This window comes from Lactuca virosa, chromosome 8 (assembly GCF_052849685.1).
Source record: "Lactuca virosa cultivar CGN04683 chromosome 8, Lactuca_virosa_CGN04683_v6, whole genome shotgun sequence".
In the NCBI taxonomy this organism is placed as follows: Eukaryota; Viridiplantae; Streptophyta; class Magnoliopsida; order Asterales; family Asteraceae; genus Lactuca; species Lactuca virosa.
This window is the reverse complement of record NC_136433.1, coordinates 104,339,571-104,364,382: the sequence shown is the minus strand read 5'-3', so window position 1 is coordinate 104,364,382 and position 24,812 is coordinate 104,339,571. Positions and strand designations below refer to the sequence as shown.

Sequence of the window (24,812 nt, the reverse complement as noted above, 5' to 3'; positions counted from 1 at the left end):
ATTTATTACCGAAAACAATGTTTCACAATAGAGTTAGTGAAACTAGAAACTTATCTATAAAAGGTTTAATACATATTATTAAACTAGTATAACATAAAGGACCTTAAATGGTTAATTCTATAATTCATTAGTTTATACATCAAAGTTATATATAATTAATATCTGATAGGCAATGGAATGTGTGACTTCCGCCTTACTTCATGTTCCTTGTTTGCTTGTGGGCTTAGGGGAGATTCACACATTTAACTGTCCGTTCGATATTAAGTTATATATAGCTAGTATAAACTAAGTGATTATAGAAGGAACTATTGTGGTTACCATTTTACTAAAGAAAAAATATATGATTTTCTTAAAGAATATTTTCATCAAATATAAAAGAACTATTACAGTTAACTCCGTAAGCACCTGGTGAATACGTCAGGGTTATATATAATGAGGATATAACAAACAATGGGATGTGTGACTTCTGCCTTATTTCCTGTTCCTTGTTTGGTTGTGGGCTTAGGGCAGATTCACACAATCGATTGTGTGTTTGATCTGGATTGTATATAACTTGTATTCATTAACTACTCATAGAAGGAATTGTAAGAGTCATTTTTCACTTGTCATTCATCACATAAGAAAATATAGAATTTTCTGGAGGAACAGACGAACTTTTTCCAAAGAACTTAGAGTGTACTTTTTATAACAAAAATACTTATGAACTCACCAGCTTAAATGCTGATACTCTCTTTCAAACCACTTGTATTCTCATGATCGTTAGTAGACAGGTATCCTCTCGGGTGTTGCGAAGACGGAGCTTTACGTCTTAACTTTTGTTGAACTTTTAATGTATTTCAAGTAATGTTTTGAACACAATGTAAATATTATATTATCAATACAATGGTTGTTGTTACTTTGATTACTATGATGCATATGTTGTGATACTTAACATGAAGTCATCCACCCCCGAACGTTTCCGCCGTTCCGGTTTGGGGGTGTGGCACCATGCCCCTTAGATCCCGCCAGGGGCTACCCCCAGACCCCCGTTCGTTCAGGGGTTTTGCCCCTAAATGACAGTCTACTTTGAATCTTGAATAAACTTAAACAAGTGTGCACTCCGTACCTTCCTTACTTGTTTAATATTCATCAATATTGATTTTGGTCAACAATTCAATCCATTACACTTAAATACAATTAGTGAACAATTCACCAACAAACCTCCCCCATTTAAGTTTAATCTTAATTAACTTAAAAAACATAACAACAACAAAATCGTGCATAAATGAAATGTCGTGACGATTGAATTTCACATTAGTATATTATTCATTCCAAATATTCAAATATCAGAGTGTCACTAAGGATTGAACCATTTCTATTCATAGTGAATACATGAAGATAATACACACAACAATTTACATTCTCATAAGTTCTAACCTGACACTATATTTTACTAGCTTGTGTCTCATCCTTCAATAAGCATATCAAAACCAAGTCCCAACTTCTTGAAACAGCTAAAATTCACGCTTATATAGGTAGTTCTTTTGTTCTTGTGCCTGCAAATATAAATTTTCAAAGAATTATTAAGAAAAAAAATCAACCTCCTTAACTTGCAGTACTTAACACATACCTTGGGATGATGATATTAATGTGTTCCAATCTTCAAATATCAAGCTTTCCAAATTGAATTCAACATCTAATATTACATTAGAAAGGACGTAAGTATTTTAATATGAAAGATTTTAGGTGGAATTTAAACCCATCCCTACAGCCGGCTTGTGCACAAGATCTCTTGCTAACCCTTTGGTTAGACGATCGGGCAAATTCAACTGAGTTTTTACAAACTCCTACATATATCACATTAGTCATGATGAACTCATGAATCATGCTATGTCTAACACCTAAATATCTAGATTTCCCATTATACACTTGACTATAAGCCTTATCCAAGGTTACAACACTATCACATCTGATAGAAATGGTATATATTGGTTTGGGCCATAATGGAATTTCGTAAATTAAATTCCTTAGCCATTTAGCTTCTTTACCTGTAACACCCGGATCAGGTGCACATTATCTTTAAGATTGTGAAGTTAAAAGTTTCAATATTAGCCCTTCTCACGACGTGAGGAATTCTTGCTCACGTCGTGAGGAGTGATTTGGACCCGTGCATCATTTTAAGGCTCACGACGTGAGCAGTCTAATGCTCACGACGTGAGAGCGGATAATGACCAAACCCTAAGTTTTCAGTATTTAAGGGAATGAGAGGGCTAAGGTTGCTCACCCTCAGCCTCTCTCACTCTCTAAACCTCCACAAACCCTAATCTTATTCCTACTTAAGATCCTTTGTCATTTGGGTGCATTTCTAGCTTGAAGAATTAGAAAATAAGAAGAAAGAAGTGCTCTAGTGGTGGTGTGGGAAAAGTATCATCATCATCACCATATTTTCCTGCTTTTGGACCTTTGTAAGTATCAAAGGCTCCAACTTTATTGTTTATCTTGGATAGATCTTGAGTTTTTTCCATATTAGTTATGCTATTGCATGCTTGAGTGGAGTAAATCCATAAAATTTGCAACTTTATGGATTCTAAGAGTCCTTAGACCATAATATTGTTCACATATGAAAGTTGGTGTGGATTTGAGGCATGCATGAAAGATTGAAGCTTATTTCTTGACTTTTGACCTATAAAGTGGATGATCATGTTTGGTGCATGTATGGCCATAAAGGAAACATTTTAATGGGTTTTAGGGGTCCCCTTTAACTTCTGGATGAAGTAGACTCGAAGACTTAATGGAATAAGGACTTAAAATGGTGACCCTTAGCCTCAGACAGTGCTCACGACGTGAGATTCGAAGCATCCCCATCTTCTATTAGACTCTTTGGGGCTCACGACGTGAGAATGGGTACTCACGTCGTGATGCCAGTTCAGGTGGTTTCTTTAACTGAGTTGACTAGATTGGGTTGAGTTGAGTGGGAATTAGACCGGGTACGCTGTCACGACGTGACCAATGCCTGGCCAATACATGAGGTTGGATATGGTCTTTAAGGGCCATTGACTTTGACTTTGACCACGGTTGACCAAGTTTGACTTAAGGATATTTTGGGTATTTCGGATTATGATTTAGATTTAGTCATTCAAATGATTATGTTTGAGCTAAGATTCGGAGTCAGGACCTCATCGCCTAGTGTTCAGTTTGTGAAGTGAGTTTTTCTCACTGTACTTGCGGGTCGAAGGCACCAAGGGCGGCCCATTGGATTAGATATCTTGTATGTGATAGTATGTTATCGTGTTGTAGTGATCTGTTATATCGGTATCCTGATATATAGGATGATGCTATGCTTAGTGATCTATAAGATCTGTCTGATTGTCTGTTGATTGGTTATATGTATGTTTATCTGTTATGTATATGTCGACATGTTGTGTGTGGTTGGGTTGAGACAGACAAGTGTAAACTGAAGGCCAAGAGACCAGGGCGTACCGGATAGACTGCAGGCCTGAGAGGCGTACCAGTCAGACCGAAGGCCCAGAGAACGGTCGAGATAGACTGCAGGCCCGATGAGGCGTTCCAGTCATAAAAGTGTAATTAAGTGCAATAATGTTAGTGAACTTTAAAAGTTTAACTATGAATGTTTTTATAATAAAAAGTGTGTTTAGACCAATTAATTATAAAAGTGTAAAGTGCAACATGTTCTACCATTGTACACCTATACAAGTATAAGAGATTGTTTATCGTTCTGACTCCTTGTATTTTTATAATCAAAAGTGTGTTTAGACTAACAAATTATAAAAGTGAAAAGTGTAACATGTTCTACCCTTGTAAACCTATATAAGTAAAAGAGAATTGTTTATCGTCCATACTCCTTGTGTTTTTATAATCAAAAGTGTGTTTAGACTAATGAAGTATAAAAGTGTAAAGTGCAACATGTTCTACCCCTGTAAACCTATACAAGTAAAAGAGAATTGTTTATCATTTAGACTCCTTGTATTTTTATAATCACAAGTATGTTTAGACTAATGAATTATAAAAGTACCAAGTACAACAGGTTGTACACTTGTAATCCCATACAAGTAAAAGAGATTTGTTTATCCACATAACTTATCAATCCTAAGTTACATTTTGATAGAAAGTTGTGTCGAGTTAAAGATTTATTTTTTCAGTTTAAATCAATATTTGACACTTAACCCTTGACTAAATCGTTCTCATTTTATTCATGCACATTCTAGAATGAATTTCCGGGGTTTTATAATGAGCCTATAACCGAACTACGGACGAGAAAGCCTCTACAGAGCACAGTAAATAGAGGTCTCTAGATCCTTACTAACGCTTCATCAACGTTGTGAAATAGGAAGAGAATGAACAATTATGCCCGTTTTGACTCGTTGGACGGTAGTTGTAGCTAGTAACCACATGCGGAGCTGTCAACCTCAATGAACAATGGGGACCTTAAACCCGGAAAATTAGGGTTTAAGCCTGGGACGCCTCCACACTGTGGCCACTATACTGCCACGTTGTGGCTACTTAAAATGGTCACGGAAAAAAGTGGTTGTAACGCCGTGGTGATCTTCCCTACCATGCCATGGCCACCCAAAACTCCACACCATTTAAGCATCGAAATTCATACCTGAAAACCATATGTTACAACTGATTTTGTATATCTTGTTCAATAATCATTCACATGAAAAGATTAGTCTCCGACTCACGTTTACCTGAAAGATTATAGAAACAAGAGACAAAAAAACATTATTGATTTTCCAACGCCTTCCAGATCCTATCTATAGCCTTTAGATTTCTACAAATGAATAACTATGTCTTCACGAATGGGAGTATGGTGGATGACGATCTCTTGCCTAAATACAATTTTAACGCCTAGATTGGCGAAGAAAGTCGGCAAAAAGATCATGCAGAACCTCTAACTCCAATTGGTGGTGAGAGTCCATTCACCTAAAGGCACTATGTCATAGACATGAATATCTCACTTGTTCGCTTAATTTTTCTTTTTTCCCCTTATAATCTATTAAGCATAAAAAATTGATTTTTTTTATAAAAAGCCAAAAGATTAATAAAAGATAAATGAGATTTCCAAAACGTTCATCATTTTTCGAACATATGATTTTCAAACATGTTCGTCATTTTCGGAAATTTCAAACATGGTTTTGTTCATTATTTTTGAACTTAACTATATGACTTTCAAAGATTAATATGTTCATGGTTTTTGAAAAAAATATTTTCATATTACAAAAATACTTATTTTTTGCAAAACGATCGAATGAAAGCAATTTCTTGAGAGATTATATGTTTCAAACATGTTTTTCAGTAAAAACTCATTTAACATATCTATAAAATTTTTGAAGGAAAATTTCCGAAGTCATGATTAAGAATGACACCAACATCAATGTTTTAAAACCCGGGTTTTTAGTTGACCCGGTGTGATGACCGGTTCACGGTTCAACCCGGTTTATGGTCTTTTTCTATTTTCATATATTTTTATTTTCCTGCATAATGCATAGACATATAAAACCAATAATTTGATGTCCACAAAGTTTAAACATTGAAAAACATATCAAAACATGTTATAGGTCAATCTAAACACAATAAACAACCACATAGAGTATAAATAACAAAAGAAAACATAGTTTTAGATGGATCCAAACGCGTCACGACCAAACCAAATCATGAATCTTGAGAAATTGGAGTATTATAAGCATCGATCTCGCGGTCACTTAGTAATTGAAATTCACTATCAACTTCATGATCAACATGGTCACCTTGTGACTGAGAAGCCGGTTCGACACAAACGGTTCGATCCGATTCGTATTTGTATCCAAGCCCTATTAAAACGGGTAGGTCCGGTTTTAACCGCTTCAACACAAACGGTTCGACCGCGGTTTAGGGGAAACCCGGCCGATTCGATCCGGTCCGTATTTTTACAAAAAACTGTTCTCAATTGACCCGCCTTCTACCCCGGGTCACGGTCCAACCGATTGAACCGACTGAGTCGACCCGGGTTTTAAAACATTGACCAACATTGACTTAAATAGAAGGGAACACTTTGAAAATATAACATTTCGTAAATGCCTTGTTCCAATAGTAAGATTGTTGGGTGTGGGTCACGCTCATACCCACGCCACATCATCATCTTCTTTCTATTTCTTTCCATCGCATTCTTTTGGAGGTGGTCTTCCAATCCTTCAACGCAGTTGTAAGGCCAAGAAAGAAACAAGAAAGAAGAAACACAGAGGAAGGAAGAAAGAAAAAACGGGTGTTGCCCTTCGTTGCCGTTACCACGTCTGGGTAACGCTTTATACCTTAACGAGTCAGGGGTGGTGTTCCCACCGTTGTGGAGGTGCCACGTAGGCATAACGTGCATTGCCGTTGCCCACACCTCATAGTCTAACACCCGAAATAGTACCTTCAACATTTACTATATTTTCCAAATTTATGGTAATGTGTTGTAATTTTTGAAAATTGTGACGTAAGATGAGTTTTTTTTTTTTATTTATTTATTTTATTTTTTTTAGTATCGTAAATGGGGTGATATCAAACATACATGACATAAATTTAAATAAAAATAATTTTATTATAAAAAAATGATGACAAAAATTTAAATTAAAAACAATTTTATTATAAAAAACCGACACAAACGATACTACATTAAAGTTTGCAAAGAAAATGGCCGAAGTGTTTGCCAACTTGGGGCACCCCCTTGGCCCCTTCGGATGTCAATTTAAACCTATATCTCAACTTTCTCTCTCCAACCTCACCACCTTAACTTTGTAATCCAATTACATTAAAACCCAGTTTTCTCTTTGGTTTGTTCGCTTCTTCTTTCCTTTCGTCACCTTCACAATCACAGGTACCAAAACTCACCCAACCCTCTTACTCTTTACTCTGCAATGGCTTCTTTTGTCGCTCCCATACAACTCTCTTTTACCTTATTCCCCTCAAGGGTTTCTTCATAATTGTTCTTTTATCCTAAATGCATTCGTTTACAGATGATGTGATTATGTATTTGGAAGTTCTTTTTTCTTTTTATCGTGTTGTTATGTGGGGTTTGCTTGATCTATTGGTAACTAAAGGGTAAAAGATTGGTTTCTTGTATTACCCCGGCTTTCTTCCATGAAAGGTGGTAGGTTGGTGGCAGGGTTGACTTACTTTTCGAACACAATTTGGGTTTTTCTTTACTTGTAGCTCTTCTAGTTTATCTGATTGACATCTCATCTGGATTTGATAGTGTATTTGGCTTTAGTTGTTGGCTCATTCCAGTTCAGAAATCCTCCCATTTTTTGCTATTTGGGTGTTTGAAACTTATAATTATGAACAGATGGAGAGATTCAGCGACATTTGTGTTATGATCTTGTAATTATTTTGGGGGGTTTTGTTTCTCTTTAATCTTGATTAGGGATAAATCATTCATGAAACATCAGATGATTATTGGGTTGACTTTGAATTTTCTTCCTCTATGGGTCTTTTTTATTTCATTAGATAACAGCCATTCACTTCTGTGCATCTATTATGTGTATATATGCTTATCTTCTTGTTTTTTTGGATGATGGTAGGATCATCTAAAGACACTATGGTGAGCATCCGTAGACAAAGACTCATCAAACTCTATGGTAAGACCATGTTTTAAAAAAAGAAAAAAAAAAAAAATTCCTGTGTTGATAAATGATAATTAAAAAATCTGAAAAAGAATAAAAGAGGGTAAATTTGTAAAGAGTTATAACTTCATGGGGGAAGCCTCGTTTCCATATTAAGTGGGTTTTTCTAGATTAAGTAAAAAAGCAATATGCATATATATACTTTTACCGGATTAAGGGTATGTTTCTTGTTTCCCCCCATTAAATCCAATATGGATAAAGTGGTAGAATGCGTAGTGTATATAAAGTTTGTTTTTTTTTCTTTGAACTGAATGACCATTTTACCCTTACACCTGATATTTGGTTATCATTTTTCTTGTTTCTTGTTTTGTTTATTGATAATATTCAATGGTAAATTTTAGGGAGAACCCCTTTTCTTGATTTTCTTTCATCATATGGAAACGGGAAATCTCCTGGATGTTGGGTGCAAAACACAAGATCTGCTGGCATGCATCTTTCACCTTCGGTTGACATTGACCATCATGATGAGGTAAGCATGGAAATCATGGTTTAATCCTTATATTGTAAATGAACATTTATATTCATGTCACCTTCACCCTCTCCCATTTGAAAAGTTGTAAACTATATGCATAACAAGATACTAGAATCAGTAGCTTGATGATTTTTAAATAAAAATCAAACTCATTTTCATTCTTAAAATTCAAACTTGAATTCCTTTTGAGGAGTGATGGAGTATTTTTATTTTCCATTTCTTATTTGCCACATGTTGTTATTGAACAAGATTTACATTCTACATGTGTTTAGCAGAAAAACACAAAATCGGAAGAACCTGAATCCTCAATTGTGAATGAATCTAGCTCATCTTATAAGCAGCAGCCCGTTTCTCATCCAGGTTTGTTGCTTCTTAGTTTTGAAGTTACTTATTTACATCGTGTTTTCTTATTTTGTTAAATCCAATGCACATAGTATAATCATATCATGTGTAACAAAATCTTTTTTGTTATATATTCCCAGAGGTCAAGAGACGAAAAAGACACAGAAGAAAGCATTTTGAGAATCAAGAAGCTTGTGTGATGAGAGGGGTGTATTACAAAAACATGAAATGGCAAGCTGCCATTAAAGTTGAGAAGAAACAGATCCATTTAGGCACAGTCAGCTCTCAAGAAGAAGCTGCTCGCTTGTATGACAGGTAATCATTGATTCTAGGATCATAAATAGTAACAGCTGTTAAGGGCAATTTTGTCATTTTTGAATTCGGGTCCATATTTGTTTCTTGCAGGGCTGCTTTCATGTGTGGGAGGGAACCAAACTTTGAGCTCACTGTTGAAGAAAAAGACGAACTGAGTCAACTCAGTTGGGACGACTTCTTAGCAATGACTCGCTCTGCAATCAACAGCAAGAGTAAATTATATTTTTCTTCGTATTTATTATTTATGATGCAGAAAATGAGCCTACTTTTTGAGATATATTTTTTCACTGATTTTATCAGAAAGCCAAAGAAGGGTGAGTTCAAGGATGAAGTTTGAGAATCAGCAACAGAACAACAGTGACTCAGAAGCAGAAGCAAATGAAGGAGGAAATGGTTTCTCGGGTTCTGATGATGCAGATACATCAGTAGCTTGATGATTTCTTTTATATTTATTCTTTAATTATTAATATCATTCTTTATTTGGTGGAAATGTAAAAATTTAAACATTGTTTGAAGCGGGAAAATTCTCCTCATTTATTTGTATATAGAGGGAGACAGGGAGTGAATTGTTACTTGTTATGATGGTGGTATGAAATATTGATGTTTCTTTTATTTTGGTGACCCATAAACATAAACTGATTATCTAAGTAATGTGATTTTAAGATGTAATAACAAGTTTTAGTTATTGGGTAGTTTAATTATATTGATTATTGAAGATTATATGATTATATAAGGGTCAGATTTGGATTTAAAATAAAGGCAAGGGTCAGATAATAATTTTTGAATAATAGTTTTAGTACTAATTGTAGCAAAATTAATCATCGGTGGTATGAAATATTAATGTTTCTTTTGTTTCGTAAAGGCGAGTTACATCCCAGTGGCATAGTTTTTATTTGGATTACTTACGAAGCAACTTCATATGATCATCGTCTTTCCTATGAGACTTTGCAGATCGGGTACAACTTCCACATATCGGAAAAGAAGATGGTTGCCAATTCCATGCTCCCACTACACCACAAACACCATGGACGCTACAATAATCAAAACAGGCTTCCACCCAAACACATCACGCTCCAACTTCCAACTCAAAGATCTTGTGGCCAATGGTCAACTAGCCCAAGCACACCAACTGTTCGATCAAATGCGCCATAGAAACACTTACTCATTTTACACTCTGATTTCTGGCTATGTCAACTCAGGCAATCTTGCTCGTGCAAGAGCCTTGTTTGATGACATGCCTGTTAGAACCGAGGTGTCATGGACGATATTAATTGGTGGCTATTCAAAGCACAATCAACCTGTTGGCGCCTTTAAGCTGTATGCTGAAATGTGCAGGTGGGGAACACCTCCCGACGATGTGACCTTTACAACGCTCTTCTCTTGTTGCAACGAGACCCTGATGACAAAAACAATAACTCAAGTGCATTCCCATGTTATCAAACTGGGGTTTAATTACACCCTTAAGGTTTGCAACAGTTTACTTGATGCTTACTGCAAAACTGGCACCCTTGAGTTGGCTAATCGAGTTTTCATAGAGATGCTGACAAGGGATTCCGTGACATTCAATACGATGATTACCGGATACTCAAATAAAGGATTGAACAACCAAGCGATAAACCTCTTCATAGAAATGCAAAATTCAGGTATGATCCCATCTGAGTATACTTTTGCAGCAGTCATATGTGCCACCATGGGTCTAAACGATTTTCCTTTAGGGCTTCAATTTCATACTCTTGTTATCAAATCCAACTTTATTTGGAACATATTTGTGTCAAATTCCTTTCTTGACTTCTACTCGAAAAATGATTCTATAGACAATGCGAAACAACTGTTTGATGAAATGACTTTGTTGGATTGTGTTTCTTACAATGTGATCATCACTGGATTTGCATGGGCTGGAAGATTGAAGGAATCACTTAATCTCTTCCATGAATTACAGTTGACTAGCTTTGACCGGAAACAGTTCCCTTTTGCAACAATGCTAAGCCTAGCAGCAAATGAAACTAATCTCAAAATGGGCAGACAAATCCATGCTCAGATTTTAGTGACAGAGGCCAATTCGGATATCCAAGTCAGCAATGCATTGGTCGACATGTATGCAAGATGTGACAGATTTGAAGAAGCTAACGTTATCTTTTCATCCCTCCTCAACAAAAACTCAGTTCCATGGACTGCTATAATCTCAGCATATGTTCAGAAAGGATTTTACAACGAAGCTCTTGATGTTTTCAAACAGATGCTGGAATCCCATGTCTATGGAGACCATGCAACTTTCGCAAGCACCTTAAGAGCTTCTTCAAACCTAACGTCTCTTTCACTAGGTAAACAGTTACACTCTTGTATGATTACATCCGGTTGCATCTCAAATGTCTTCTGTGGTAGCTCTCTCCTTGACATGTATGCAAAATGTGGGTACATAAAAGACGCAATCCAAGTGTTCGACGAAATGCCACTTAGAAATATAGTCTCATGGAACACCATGCTAACAGCCTACGCACAAATCGGGGATGGTGAAGCCACAATACGAACCTTTAATGAGTTGGTCAACTCCGGGGTCAAACCCGATTCGGTTAGCTTCCTTGAGGTTCTAACCGGTTGTAGTCATAGTGGGCTCGTTGATGAAGGTCTTGCTTATTTTAAATCCATGACTCAAATTGTTGTGAAAAGAGAACACTATGCATCGATAGTTGATTTGTTGTGTAGATGTGGACGATTTCATGAAGCCGAGAAAATAATGCACGAAATGCCGTTTGACCCAGATGAAATCATGTTGACTTCGGTCTTGAGAGCGTGTAGGATTTACAAAAATCAAGATTTTGCTAAAAGGATGGCGGATGCTTTATTCAACATGGAGGTTTTAAGAGATGCGGGTGCGTATATCACCATGTCTAGTATATACGCAGAAGCGGGTCAATGGGAAGATGTTAGCAAAGTGAAAATGGCAATGAAGAATCGCGGGGTTAAGAAGTTACCTGCGTATAGTTGGGTTGAAGTTAACCATGAAGTTCATGTTTTTAGTGCAAATGACCGAATTCACCCTCGAATTGGTGAAATTTGGGAAAAGATTGATGTTTTAGGGAGGAAGATGGAAGAGGAAGGGTATAAGGCGGATACGAGTGTGATTGTTCAAAATGTGAATGAGGATGTTAAGTTGGAATCTTTGAAGTATCATAGTGAGAGGCTTGCGATTGCGTTTGCTCTTATTAGTACACCCGAAGGGTCGCGTATTGTGGTGATGAAGAATTTGAGAGCTTGTGTGGATTGTCATAGTGCAATTAAGGTTATTTCTAAAATTGTTGGGAGGGATATTGTGGTGAGGGATTCGAGTAGGTTTCATCATTTTAGAGATGGATGTTGTTCGTGTGGGGATTATTGGTGATTTTATTGGTTAAATGCAAGATATAGCAATTTACTTTTGATTTTCTTGTTCTACCATTGTACATTTATTTCTTCTTGTTATACCGTTGTCCTTTGAAAAATCTATCATTTTATGGGTAACATCATTACTTTGATAAAATGATAGATCTTCTTTAGACATGTCTAACTTATGTAAACATAAATTATGATCTTTTGTGAGCATGTTTGATTTATGAGCCAGTGATCTTTCATTCTTTTGTACACATATTTGATTTAATGTATTTTGTTTTTTATTTGAAAAAAATTCGATAGTAAAATGTTATAATAAGAAATAAGTGTCTCGTGTAATAAAAAGAAAAGTTTTACAAAACTGAAACAATAATATTTTGCCCACCTTAGCAATGCATTACATCTGGAGTTCTAATTTGGACAATCATATGGCAGTGACATAGCCAAGATTTTATTTTAGGGTAATCCAAATAATTTACAAATATGAAGAGTTAACAAAATACTTCAACTGGTAACAAAATGTAACAATATATGATTTTAAAGTAAATTGTCCGTTTAAATTGCAAGTAATTGATTAAATAAGATAATAAAAAATATTAATATACGAACCTGATGAATGAAGAATTCATTATCAATATTGAAATGCAATTTGATCTATTCAAAAATTTCTGCAATCGACATATCACACATAAATTATTTTCTTCATTTAAGTTTTAAATGGGGTGGACTATGTCACAGTTCACAACCTTAATGTTTTTTATTCAAAAGAAATATATGTTCTATATATAATATATATTTCATCTCAAATTTGTATGGGTGGGCCAAAACCCACCGTTACATCCATATAACTACGTCCCTCTCAAATGTCATCCAAGTTAAATATCAATGTGTAAAAATTAAATATTTTTTAAAATGAAATTTCAAAATATATACAAACAAAATGATGAATAAATAAATAAATCAATTTATACTAATAAAAGAAACTACATAAAAATAATTATATTTTGGCCACATAACCATTTTTTTAGTTTATCAATGAAAAACAATAAAATTTGATTATTTTTTATATGTAGACCATTTGACTAAAATGACAATGAAATTTGAAAGAAAAATATCAATTTTGAATTATATATTGAAGGAAACATATCAAAATTTAATTTAAAAATATAAGGAAACAAATTAATAACACATTAATTACTTTCTATAACCTAAAAATTAGAATAGTTAATTAAAAAAATCAAAAATTACCATAAAATGCCAAGTGGAAATTAATTTGTAAGAATTAATCACAAAATTACATGTGTCAAAACTCATGAGAGATTGACATGTGACAAAAAAAACTTTCATTTATTAAGGAGGATGTCATCATCTAAGGTACAACTTGTAAAATTTCTGATATATAATGTCCTAATTAAAGGAATAATTCAAAAATATAATATTGTAATAAGAATAAATAAAAGTACAATGCTATAACAATATAACTAAAATAAATTGATATTTCTTACATTTATCCTATTAGCAAAGTTCAATTTAGACAAAACCAAATATGGTTCGACTAATTTCCAGATTTTTTTTTTTTTTACATTTTGATTATAGTCGATTTCGATTACAACAACCATATGAGATAGGGTTAATGTTATACATGATTAAATAAATATTTGTTTTTCTATTTAGAAAACCATGGTTTTCAAAAAAAAAAAAAAGCTATTGAGAATGTAAGCAGCTAAAAATTAATCTTCGTAAAATATCATTTGTAAACAAAAATAAATAGTGTTAATCATTTACAATACTTTATTAAATGCTGATTTCTCATAAAATGAAAAAGAAAAATGATTGTTACTTGAATTGAGCAGGCCCATTTTACACTCCATATATCTTAGGCCAGGATTTTACGAATTGAACCGGCCCACTTTACTATCCCTTCTAGGAAATTACGATTATTAAACCGGTTTATTGTTTAGTTGACCGATTCGAGCATGAAACCCGAAGCACCTTTTTTGATCGAAATTGAGATTTGAGAGTATGCTCAGAAATGGAATCGGCCGATGAAATTAAAACCCTAGAAGAAGACGGTATTAATTGGAGAAGTCGCATACTGTATCCTACTCTCATCGGAGGTTTTTCTCTAAGTTTATTTGCTTTATTTCCATTAAATTTTTTGAATATGAACAGCAAATGATTGGCACAAAGGTTTTAGATGTATTTGATTATTTATATTTTATATGATAATGTTTTCATAGTGTTTTTCCGATGCCGAAACTAGGTACGAGATATCATAATAGTGAATTTCATTTTGCATTTACAGTTCTTAGAGTTGGCTTTTCGTCATTCAACTTGTAGTTTCAAAATTTGAGATAGGGTTTTGATCAAAACTGGCGACGAGAAACTGTTCCATATCATGTATTCATGCTGTGTCACTGTTAATGCTCATCGTTTTTTACTGTATTTATACCAAGAATTCATAGGAAGTTCCCAGTAAATTATGCGTATTTGGAGTTCATTTACTTGAAAATTTTGTATTATTGGTCCGATTCTAGTTCTAATCCATGATAGAATAAGAACATCAAAAGGTATAGTCTGTAACCGTCCTGTAAATATTTGTTTGTTGATTAGGGATCGTTGGAGGAGGAATTGGAGTAGTATCAAAACATCGAAAGGTTCACGGCCTTGCAAACATGTCTGCAACTTATGCCACTAATCTTGCCATAGTCACGGGTTGCTATTGTGGTAAACCATCACTATTCACTCCTTTTTGCTATTTTATTTCTATATCAACACCTCAAACCACTTCAAGGATCAACTATTGAGTAAACTACTAAACTGTATACATCATAGCTTATAGACACTCGTCTTACAGTATGATCTTGAATGATGACAGGTGCTCGGCAGATTGTAAAAGCTAGCCGACATTCAGGGCCTGATGATCTTCTTGACTCAGCCATTGCTGGATTTGGTACTGGTGCTATTCTAGGGAGATTGCAAGGTTAGTAAAAGACGTGAGTGCCCTTCTCATTCTCATAATTGAAAATAGCAAAACTAACAGAAGATCTTGTGAAACTATTGATGCCAGGTGGGGTTGGTGGTGCGATTCGATACTCGATTGGGATTGCGATTCTGGGAACTGGGGTTGATTATGCAGGTATCAAACTAAGGCCTGTTTTGAAGGAGATGTATGAATCAGTAGTAGGTGGTGAGAAGAAAGACAGCTGGTTGAGATGGCCAGAATGGCTGCCAATCCAAGTTCTTGATGAGGAAGCTATTGCTGCAAAGCAGGCTCGAGAGGAGCAGTTGCGGGCCCGGATCCGAGATCTCACAAAAGAAGAGTCGGAAGGACACTAACTTAACTGGGTTTTGGTGGTTATACCCTTTAGATAATACTTGTGTACTCTTGGTTAAGTTTTTGTTAGAGGTTTACAGAATTTTCAGTGGTATGTTGTTATTCTTTCCACAAAACTGGAAGGGCTCAGCTCATATTCAGGCAAGCTACTTCAATGGCTGTGGTTTTATGTATTTTTAGCCTTATGGGTGTTTTTTTGGTTGTTTGATCACTACAAAAATAGTTAAGTAGCCAAATCAATAAAATATTGGAGGCATGAATTGTTTTTTTTTTTTTTTTTTTTTTTTTCACTTGTCAATATCATAGGATTTTAGTTTTTCAATTGCATGTGATTCATGAAGTAAACAATGTTTTAACATCATCAATACTATAAGAATAAGGGTGAGGTGGGATGGTAGACATCCTCTGGGAGAGGGTAGGAAGGTAACCATCCAGATGTTTCTAATATTATCAATATCATTGTAAACATAAGAGTAAGATGATCATTTACTTCATCCAAACAAATTATTTAGTATACACAACAAAGACACTATATGCATGCAACATTTACACCTATAATATTTACCCAATTCAACATCTAACCCACGGAAAACATTATGAGAAAAAACGACCATTAATTGTACTTTTACTTAATGCAAGAAGGAGAATTTGGAACATCTACAATAGAAAGCTTATTGGGTCAAATAATTGCAAAAGCTTTTTAATTTTTGTTATGAGATAGGAACTTTTTCACTGTTCTACTAATATTAAACTAGTTTTCATAGTTTTTCTTTCTTAATTTTAGTGAGACTCATATATATCGCTCCATAAAAAAACTTCATGTTGTGGTGAGCCTTCTCATTTGGTCATGTAAAATTAGAAAGTTAAAAGCTCTCCTGTTGTGATGCTATTAGTGCATCCTAAGATTCCCTGTTAAAGCTTTTAAAAACTTTTAGGTTTTATCTTTTATGAAAAAAAAAAACTCTTGAATTAAATAAAAGGTTGTTTGAAAGTACGAGTTAAAGCTTCTATTTTGAGGGTGTTTGGGAAAACTTTTTAATGTTAAAAGTCTTTTTGTAAAAAGATTTTTTGGCTAGTGATTTTTTCTAAAAGAAAATCTTTAAAAAGTGTTTGTATATGTTTTTAAGGTAAAAGTTAACTTTTCAGATTAAAAAGTCCCAAAAGTCACAAAAAGATAGGATTTTATGACTTTTGAAACACTATCTTTTCCTTCTATACAAAAAGTCATTTTAAAAGATTTTTTTTCAATACCCAAACATCTTTTGGATATTTTTTAAGCAAAAAGTTGTTTTAAAAGCAATCCCAAACACCCTCTTTAAACAAAAATAATAATAATAATAATAATTTAAAAATCTGATTCGAATACATTTCAAAAATTACAACTATTTTGTTGAATACTCATACATTTAAAAAAAATACAACTTACAACTATTCACTTTTGTCAAACCTATCCTTAATATGCAAAATTACTTCTACAAAATTGAAAACTGTATTAGTTTGTAAGAACCGTAAGTGTTTTTGCTAAAATATGAACAAGATTTGAACACAAATTCTGCCCATTTTTCCAAATATTTCATATTTTACGAAAACTTTATTATTTTAAAAATCAAATTATATAAAATATTTGTGTAACATGAACAACTCATAAAGCTAAGGGTGTGTCTTGGGTGGCCGAGACTCAAGTGGCCCTGAATCGTGATGCCCCTCAATGAACACCCCCCCCCCCCAATGCGCACACACATACACACCTAAATTTCATTCCCCCTCTTGTGGTATATATTCACCACACCCGACTCTTTTTTTCTCTATCTATCTATCTTTTTGTTGTTCCACGTAGGGGTGAACATTTGGATCGGACTTGACCGAACCGGACCGGACCGGTTTCGGAGAATATTGTGGACCGTGGACCGAACCGGATGATACTCACCGAGTCCAGGTCCAGGTTCATGTCCATGTCCATGTCCAGGTCTAGGTCTGGGTTTTCCGGTTCTTGGACCCGTTTAGACTAATACAACATTATATGCATACGGTACAACTTGTTAAATGCGTTTTTGGGTTTGATACAACTCGTTAAAACAAATATTTTGTTGGGTTTGATACGTTACAACTCGTTAAAATGAATAATTTTTTGGGTTTGATATGGTATAACTCGTAAAAATGAATATGTTTTCGTTTATTGTGCCATTTGGACCGGTCAAACTTTGATTATTTATACTTTATACAATTTGTTTGAAGGATTGTAACTCGTTGAATATAACATCAAAAACAACAAAATTATAGTCTAAAATCATCTACAAACTCTAAATTACACGTTCGGAAAAAACCACATGTCAATCTGACTTAAAACGAACGAGATATGCTTGTAAAGAATTTCACAAAATACAAAAGTTTAAATTTCTTGCTGAAAAACTTAAATAATTCAGCTTTAATATCTCATCTTTGAAGCATTGTAACTCATTGAATATAACACCAAAAACAACAAAATAATAGTCTAAAATAATTTACAAACTCTAAATTATACGGTAGAAAAAACCGCATGTTAATCCGACTTAAAAATAATGAGATATGTTTGTTTAAAGAATTTTACAGAATACAAAAGTTTAAATTTTTTGCTGAAAAGCTGAAATATTTCAGTTTTGATATCTCATCTTTGAATGATTGTAACTCATCAAATATAATACTAAAACAACAAAATTATAGTTTAAAATCATCTACAAACTCTAAATTACTCATTGGAAAAAACCACATGTTAATCCGACTTAAAATAAATGAGATATGCTTGTTTAAATTTTTTTACAAAATACAATTTAAAAAAAAAAATAATAAGTCAGTCCAATACCGGTTCTTATCCGGAACCGGCCGGACCGGTTTTGCTGAAATCCTAGAACCGAGAACTGGCCGGGGGTCCAAAAAAACGATCAGGTCTGATGCACATGTCCAAATGCTCACCCCTAGTTCCACTTATATTAATTATATCGTATAAAGTGCATATGGCATATTTAATAAATGAGGGTGAGTGTGACCGTTTCGTATGTGAAAATCTTCGAAGTCATAACACGTATTACAAAAACTAATAAATAATTAATTGGTAAATTGCACAAAAGTCACTAACTTTTTACTTTTTTGCAATTTCGATATCATATTTTTTGTTTCAATTAAGTCGATATGTTTATGATTTTTTGCAATTATGACCGGTTGATCAGTTTGCTTCAAATCACTCGGTTGCCATCACTGACACGATATGTTGACAAGTTACTATTTGATTATGTGACACTGCCATGACATGATGATGTGTCATAGTTGAAAAAAATGGCGCAAAAAAAACTAAGTATTTATTTATTTATTTATTTTTTTTGTGATTTTAACACTAAGCTTCCAATCTTTTCCAATTTTGACACTCCATTAATAAAATATGCAATATACTCTTTAATAAAATGTTTAAACCTTAAATATTACTCCATACAATGAAAATTTCATGACCACTCCATATAAACAAATTCCTCTCTTTATCCACTCAAAAAAATTATCTCAAGAAGCTTGACTTTGAAGCCTTAGATTTGGCTTACCTCACATTTCAACAAAAACATGTTAGCTTTACGGTCTTTTCTCGTAAGATTATTGCACATTTGTGGTCTATTAGAAGGAAGAATTTGGATTCTCTATTTATAGGTCGCTATTCAATGCTTAACTCCTTGATCAAATTCGAGGTTTATTCATGAACAAGTGAATCTTCATGTTTTTTCTTCCAATCATGCATAGGTTGCTGTATGTTTCATGAATACATATGGAGCGACACCAACTCTCTTGCATATATTATTGATCTAGATAACATATATGATGTACGGAACAATTTTGACACCAAACCTATAGGAACTTCTACGAATTCCTATAGCAATATACTCTTAAATAAAATGTTTAAACCTTAAATATTACTCCATAAAATGAAAATTCATGGCGTCTCTAAATAAACGAATTCATCCCTTCATCCACTCAAGAAAATCATCACAATAAGCTTGACTTTGAAGCCCTGGATTTGGTTTACCTCACATTTCAACAGAGACATGTTAGCTTTATGGTCTTTTTCTTATAAGATTATTGTGCATTTGTGCTCTTTTAGAAGGAAGAATTTGGATTTTTGTTTGTAGGTCGTTATTCAATGCTTAAACTCCTCGATCAAATTCGAAGTTTGTTCCTGAACAAGAGAATCTTCATGTTTTTTTCTTCCAATCATGCATAGGTTGATGCATGTTTCATAAATACATATGGAGCTACACCAACTCTCTTGCATATATTACTGATCTAGATAACATATCTGATGCACGAAACAGTTTTGACATCAAATTGATTGGAACTTCTATGAGCAATAACATTTGGGATACATCTAATATACTTGGTAGCAGGGTATTTTCACTCAACTCTGCTGAAAAGGTTTTTTTTGCTCTTATACTATAGCTAGAATCATAGTTTTTCCTTGACATCCTTGTGCAATTGCAGATACCTTTATTCGTTCAACAGGAGACAAGATTTGCAATAAGGAGACAAGAAAATACTTAGATGAACTAAAAATACCATGATCAGTCTTTATAATTTTCCTAGTTTTGGAAAGAATTTTCTAAATCAAAGAGAAGATTTTGAAAAAATTTCACATATTATCCCTGCATCACCATTACAAACTTTTAAGTTCCTCTTAATATGTTCTGGAAGATGATGTGGCAACAAAAGAACTTGGTGCAGAAACAAGAACATAAGAAAGAAATGCTAGGAAGTTGATGGTTGATATGTAATTATATGTTTCCAAAGGTGACTCGTGATCAAACAATAAACTTGGAAAATATGACTATGGAGCTGTCTACATTACAAACGAAATGTAATGATCTAAAAATAAAATCAAACACCTGAAAATACTCCTAGGCGAGTCAGTTATGAAAGAAATGGATGTTGAGGACTATCAGTGGGCGATGAAGACAATGGTAAAGAGCATACAAGGGTAGAAGTTTCAAGAATCACAATAAAACTTCAGGAAGATCTGAGCTTAACCTAGGTATCATTTTTCTATAAAACTATCTCCATAGTCTATACATACATCAGAATATGAATTTTCGTTATAATGGGTAGTATTTAAGGTTTAAACCCTTTATTAAAGGGTATATTTCATATTTTATTAATATATAAAAAAAATGAAAAATAGTGTTAAAATCGCAAAAAAAAAAATGAAAACATAGTGTTTTCTGCTACACTTTACTTCAATTATAACATGTCATACAAATCAATATCACATAACCAAATAATGTTGATGCTATGTCAGCAACGGCAAACTGGACCGGATGACCTGAAACAAAATGGTCAACAGGTTAGAATTGTAAAAAAATAAAAATCATAGGTACTTAATTGAAAAAAAAAACACTGGTATCACAAAAAAATACGGATATATGTAGAAAAACACAACCAATTATATATGTATATTATATTATTTTTATGTTCAGAAAAACCCTTATATTAATAGTTACCATTCGAAAAAAGACCAAAATACGGGGTTTTAAGGGAAATTAACGACTACAATTCTGATGTTACTTATATTTTTGTTTTTTAATACAACATTGATGTTACTTATGATAAAAATGATTGGTTAAGGAGAGAAAAATCCGTCTTAGAATTCCATATGGAGAATACAATCGAGCAAAAATAATTGAAATAAATGTATGTTTTGATATGTTTTCACATACAATCAAGAAAATATAAAAAATATGTATGTCATATCATATATTTATCCGGTTATTTCTCTTAAAAATTTACAATTTTATTTTATTTGAAACGTAAATAATAATATAAAGATTTTTCTAAATATACAAATAATACAATAAGGATTTCTATACATGATTATGCTTTTATACATATATCCCAAAAAATTAATGATTGTTATACGATTTACCCTTAATTAATTATTTCCCATATCGGTTATTTTGATTTTTAATTTGAAGGGGTTTTCACAATTTCTCCAGTTTTAGGGCTTTTGCCTAAATAGCCAAGGAGTATATAATCCGCCCACACTATATTCGACTCCAGAAATCGCAGCTTTGAAATTGTGAAAACGAAAGTTTAGGGCAAACAAAAATGATCATTCCGGTTCGTTGTTTCACCTGCGGCAAGGTAAAACCCTAATACATCATTATCTATTTCCTCTAACATGCACAGTGTTTCAAAGTTTCTTACATGTTCTTAGTATTTTCACCAATTTGTGTTTTCAGGTGATTGGAAACAAATGGGACACGTATCTTGATCTTCTCCAATCCGATTACACGGAAGGGTGAGGCATTTTATGTATTTTCTAGCTTCGTTCATGAATAAACAATTTAAAAGAAACCGAAAAAGCTAGGGTTTACAGTTTTTTTCGTACAGCCGATGGTTTAGTGTTTGTCGACTATTATTGCGTGTTATTAAATTCCATTGCTATTTCTTGTTCCATCAAAGATGATGGACGTACGTATTAGTACATTTTTAACGCTTCCTTTGTATATCTTCCTCTTCATCGTTATTTCTTGTTGCATCAATGGAACTTCATAATATCTTGACCTTTTTTTCTATCAACCATAATTCAATTGGTATAGATTGTTATACATAATATATTTACATATTGGCCAGTGGGTGAGGAAACTATGGTGTCTTTTTTTTTTTGTGAACTTTGGCTGTTCTTCCTTCTTCGTTCTTTAATTGCCATATTTGCTACTTGAGTTGTGCAGAGATGCTCTTGATGCATTGGGGCTTGTTCGTTACTGTTGCAGAAGAATGCTGATGACCCATGTTGATCTCATCGAGAAGCTTCTGAACTATAATAGTAATCTATCTGTTTTCCATCCTTGTCTCTCTCTAAAATCGATACACACTCACACATGATGTCTAAAAGTACTGAGAAAAGGAAACTGATTCTTACACAACAAAATTTTTCCATACACAACAATTTGTGCATTAAAGTGTTGTATTGTACAACTCCATAAAGCATAAATTGTTGTGTATGGAGAAAAATTGTTGTGTACAAATCACTTCCCTTGAGAAAATGACTAAGATACTTGGGGAAATGGAAGGAAAGGACACATTTATTAAAAGTTAGGACTTCATGGGGAAACCACTTTTTCCTAACTTTCTCTACTAAGTCGTTCTTTATGCATTAAGTTAAAAAGAAACACCCATATGTAGCTTATTGGGTTAAGTCATGTCTCCTATAAGCCCATTAAGTCAAAAGGAAACAGCACCATAGACTTTCCACTTTTGTATGTTTTACAGCACATGTGATTCCCAGTCCAATAGCTTGGTTCACAAGTTTGGTGAAAACTCTACACAGAACTTGATATTCACATTATGTTCAAGTTATCTACTTCTTTTGTCCCATTCAAAATGCAACATCTGATTGCATTTTTGACTAGTTGTTAATAACATAATGGTCTATTTTCTTGGTAATTTCAAAAAAGGGGGAATTTTGTGGACATGATTAATGTTGAAAAAGGTCAACCAAATAAGATTTTATTTCTACTTGAGTTAATGAACTCAACTGGGACATGAGTGACAGAACTTAATTTGGACACACACACACATATATATATATATATATATATATATATATATATATATATATATATATAGTGATGTTTCTTTTTGACTTAATATAAACAGATGGACTTTATGGATTAAGTGAGATGAGGGTGTTGTTTTTTGTTTTTAAACCTAGAGTTTCAGTTTATAATGATGCTGAATAAACATTCAATTATTATTCAGCATTATCTAGACATAAGGGCAAAATGGTCACTTTCTTGTATTCTGACTGTTGGCCCATTCAAATAGTTTGCTGTTTTTACTTATATATATTATTTTTAACAATCAAAATGGCATTTTGTTGCAGCATTGGAGAAATCTGATACCAGTTGAGAGGCTTGGATTTATCAGAGAATGTTAATTGATGGAGTAAACAAGTGTGTACTTGTTGGTAAAAATGTTGGTGTTTCTTTCTAGAAGTATTGTAGAATCTTATTTTAGACTAATAGGCTAATGAAAATGCAAATCTCAAATTTCTGCACACTTTTTCTGTGTTGATTATAACTTTGTGTATGTATGTATGTATATGTCTACATACATACATACATACATGCATGCATATATGTATGTTTGATTTGTGTATGTTGCTTATAATGAATATGAATGTGTACTCTGCAATTCATGGATGATGCCAAAAGTTGGTCCTGCCTTGAATAATCGAGGTTGAGGTTATGAAGGTTTCTTTTTTGTACAATTATTGACATTGGCTTTTGAGGGTGGGTCCCCCTTGGTCATGTGACATGTTTGACTTGTCTTGTGATAACGATATTCTCTTCATTTGGGTAATATGATATAACCTTGTTGAAAGAATTTGCCTTCACGTTTACAATTGAAGGTTAAAGGAATTATATGCTTGATTTGCAGGAATGGAATTGAATTCCATTCCACCAAAACCGTCATAAAGTGGAAATATTGTTGGATTCCGATGGAATCGGTTCTGTTTGCCTTTAGAGTTTTACTTTAATTTACGTAGAACAACAGGTTAGGTAACAAGTGAATAAATTTTTTATTATGTTAGTTGGAGTGTACATTACTCTGCATTTTATAAATAACGTATTAAATATCATTTAAAAAACCTATATCCCTACATGTCTAATTTATATTAATAAAATGATTAAGAAAATTGATTTATTTAAGAAATATATTTTGGTCGACTTTCAACCTATTTGATCAAATTCTGTCAATTAAAAGATTAATTTCATAATCAGAATCAACTCATATAACTACAATAAGTTCAAATTATTGCTGTCATTATTAATTTGTAGGATATCGTTTGACAATGTTATATTTTTATATTTTCACGCTTACATTTTAGCCTAATTATAAAAAAGACACGATCAACAAGCGTTTATTGATGAAAATTCATGAATTAATGTTTAATATTGTGATTATTTAAAGTGTAGCATAAAGAGGGAAGGCAACATGGGTTTCTTTTGAGTTTAATATTGCAATATCCAAAAATGAGGTGTAAATTAATTTAAAAATTACTTTCAAATAATGATCACTCTTTATAAGCCTGTAATTACATGTACCATTTGTATAGATATCTCACTTGTTAGTTGTATAATTAGTCACCAAATCAGTGTTTTTGTCCTTGCAGAAAAGATGTTGACAAATACTTGATTTCTTTAACAGTTATTTTGAATAAATTTAGATATTAAAATTTTAATTTATAAAACTAAACTTGGTATAATTTTTTAATAAAAAAGTTATAGGTACGAAAGAATTCATTATGGTAAAAGAAATAAGGAATTGA

General features: G+C 33.3%; 4 protein-coding genes across 5 annotated transcripts; all 4 read left to right on the top strand.

The window, feature by feature from the left end:
- Window positions 1–6,670: 6,670 nt before the first annotated feature.
- On the top strand, window positions 6,671–9,381 carry LOC145131682 (ethylene-responsive transcription factor-like protein At4g13040). 2 transcript variants are annotated; one of them, XM_079066339.1, is made up of 7 exons: window positions 6,671–6,835; window positions 7,539–7,595; window positions 7,982–8,109; window positions 8,385–8,472; window positions 8,595–8,769; window positions 8,860–8,981; window positions 9,070–9,381. In XM_079066339.1, exons 2-7 carry the CDS (start codon window positions 7,556–7,558, stop codon window positions 9,201–9,203), a joined length of 687 nt encoding a protein of 228 aa, XP_078922465.1. In that variant the 5' UTR covers window positions 6,671–6,835; window positions 7,539–7,555; the 3' UTR covers window positions 9,204–9,381. The 2 variants fall into 2 exon arrangements, with proteins under 2 accessions (XP_078922465.1, XP_078922466.1); XM_079066340.1 differs by having other exon boundaries at window positions 6,673–6,835; window positions 8,388–8,472.
- A 117-nt stretch (window positions 9,382–9,498) lies between these two features.
- Window positions 9,499–12,188, top strand: LOC145131681 (Pentatricopeptide repeat (PPR) superfamily protein). The gene has a single exon (XM_079066338.1). It carries the CDS (start codon window positions 9,689–9,691, stop codon window positions 12,146–12,148), a length of 2,460 nt encoding a protein of 819 aa, XP_078922464.1. The 5' UTR covers window positions 9,499–9,688; the 3' UTR covers window positions 12,149–12,188.
- Window positions 12,189–14,091: 1,903 nt separating this feature from the next.
- On the top strand, window positions 14,092–15,749 carry LOC145128579 (Mitochondrial import inner membrane translocase subunit Tim17/Tim22/Tim23 family protein). Its single transcript, XM_079063388.1, has 4 exons — window positions 14,092–14,252; window positions 14,749–14,862; window positions 15,014–15,118; window positions 15,206–15,749. The coding sequence occupies exons 1-4, from the start codon at window positions 14,168–14,170 to the stop codon at window positions 15,472–15,474; spliced, it is 573 nt and encodes a 190-aa protein (XP_078919514.1). The 5' UTR covers window positions 14,092–14,167; the 3' UTR covers window positions 15,475–15,749.
- A 5,713-nt stretch (window positions 15,750–21,462) lies between these two features.
- On the top strand, window positions 21,463–23,539 carry LOC145128550 (DNA-directed RNA polymerases I, II, and III subunit RPABC5). Its single transcript, XM_079063351.1, has 4 exons — window positions 21,463–21,619; window positions 21,718–21,776; window positions 22,210–22,304; window positions 23,364–23,539. Exons 1-4 carry the CDS (start codon window positions 21,584–21,586, stop codon window positions 23,387–23,389), a joined length of 216 nt encoding a protein of 71 aa, XP_078919477.1. The 5' UTR covers window positions 21,463–21,583; the 3' UTR covers window positions 23,390–23,539.
- Window positions 23,540–24,812: the final 1,273 nt, after the last annotated feature.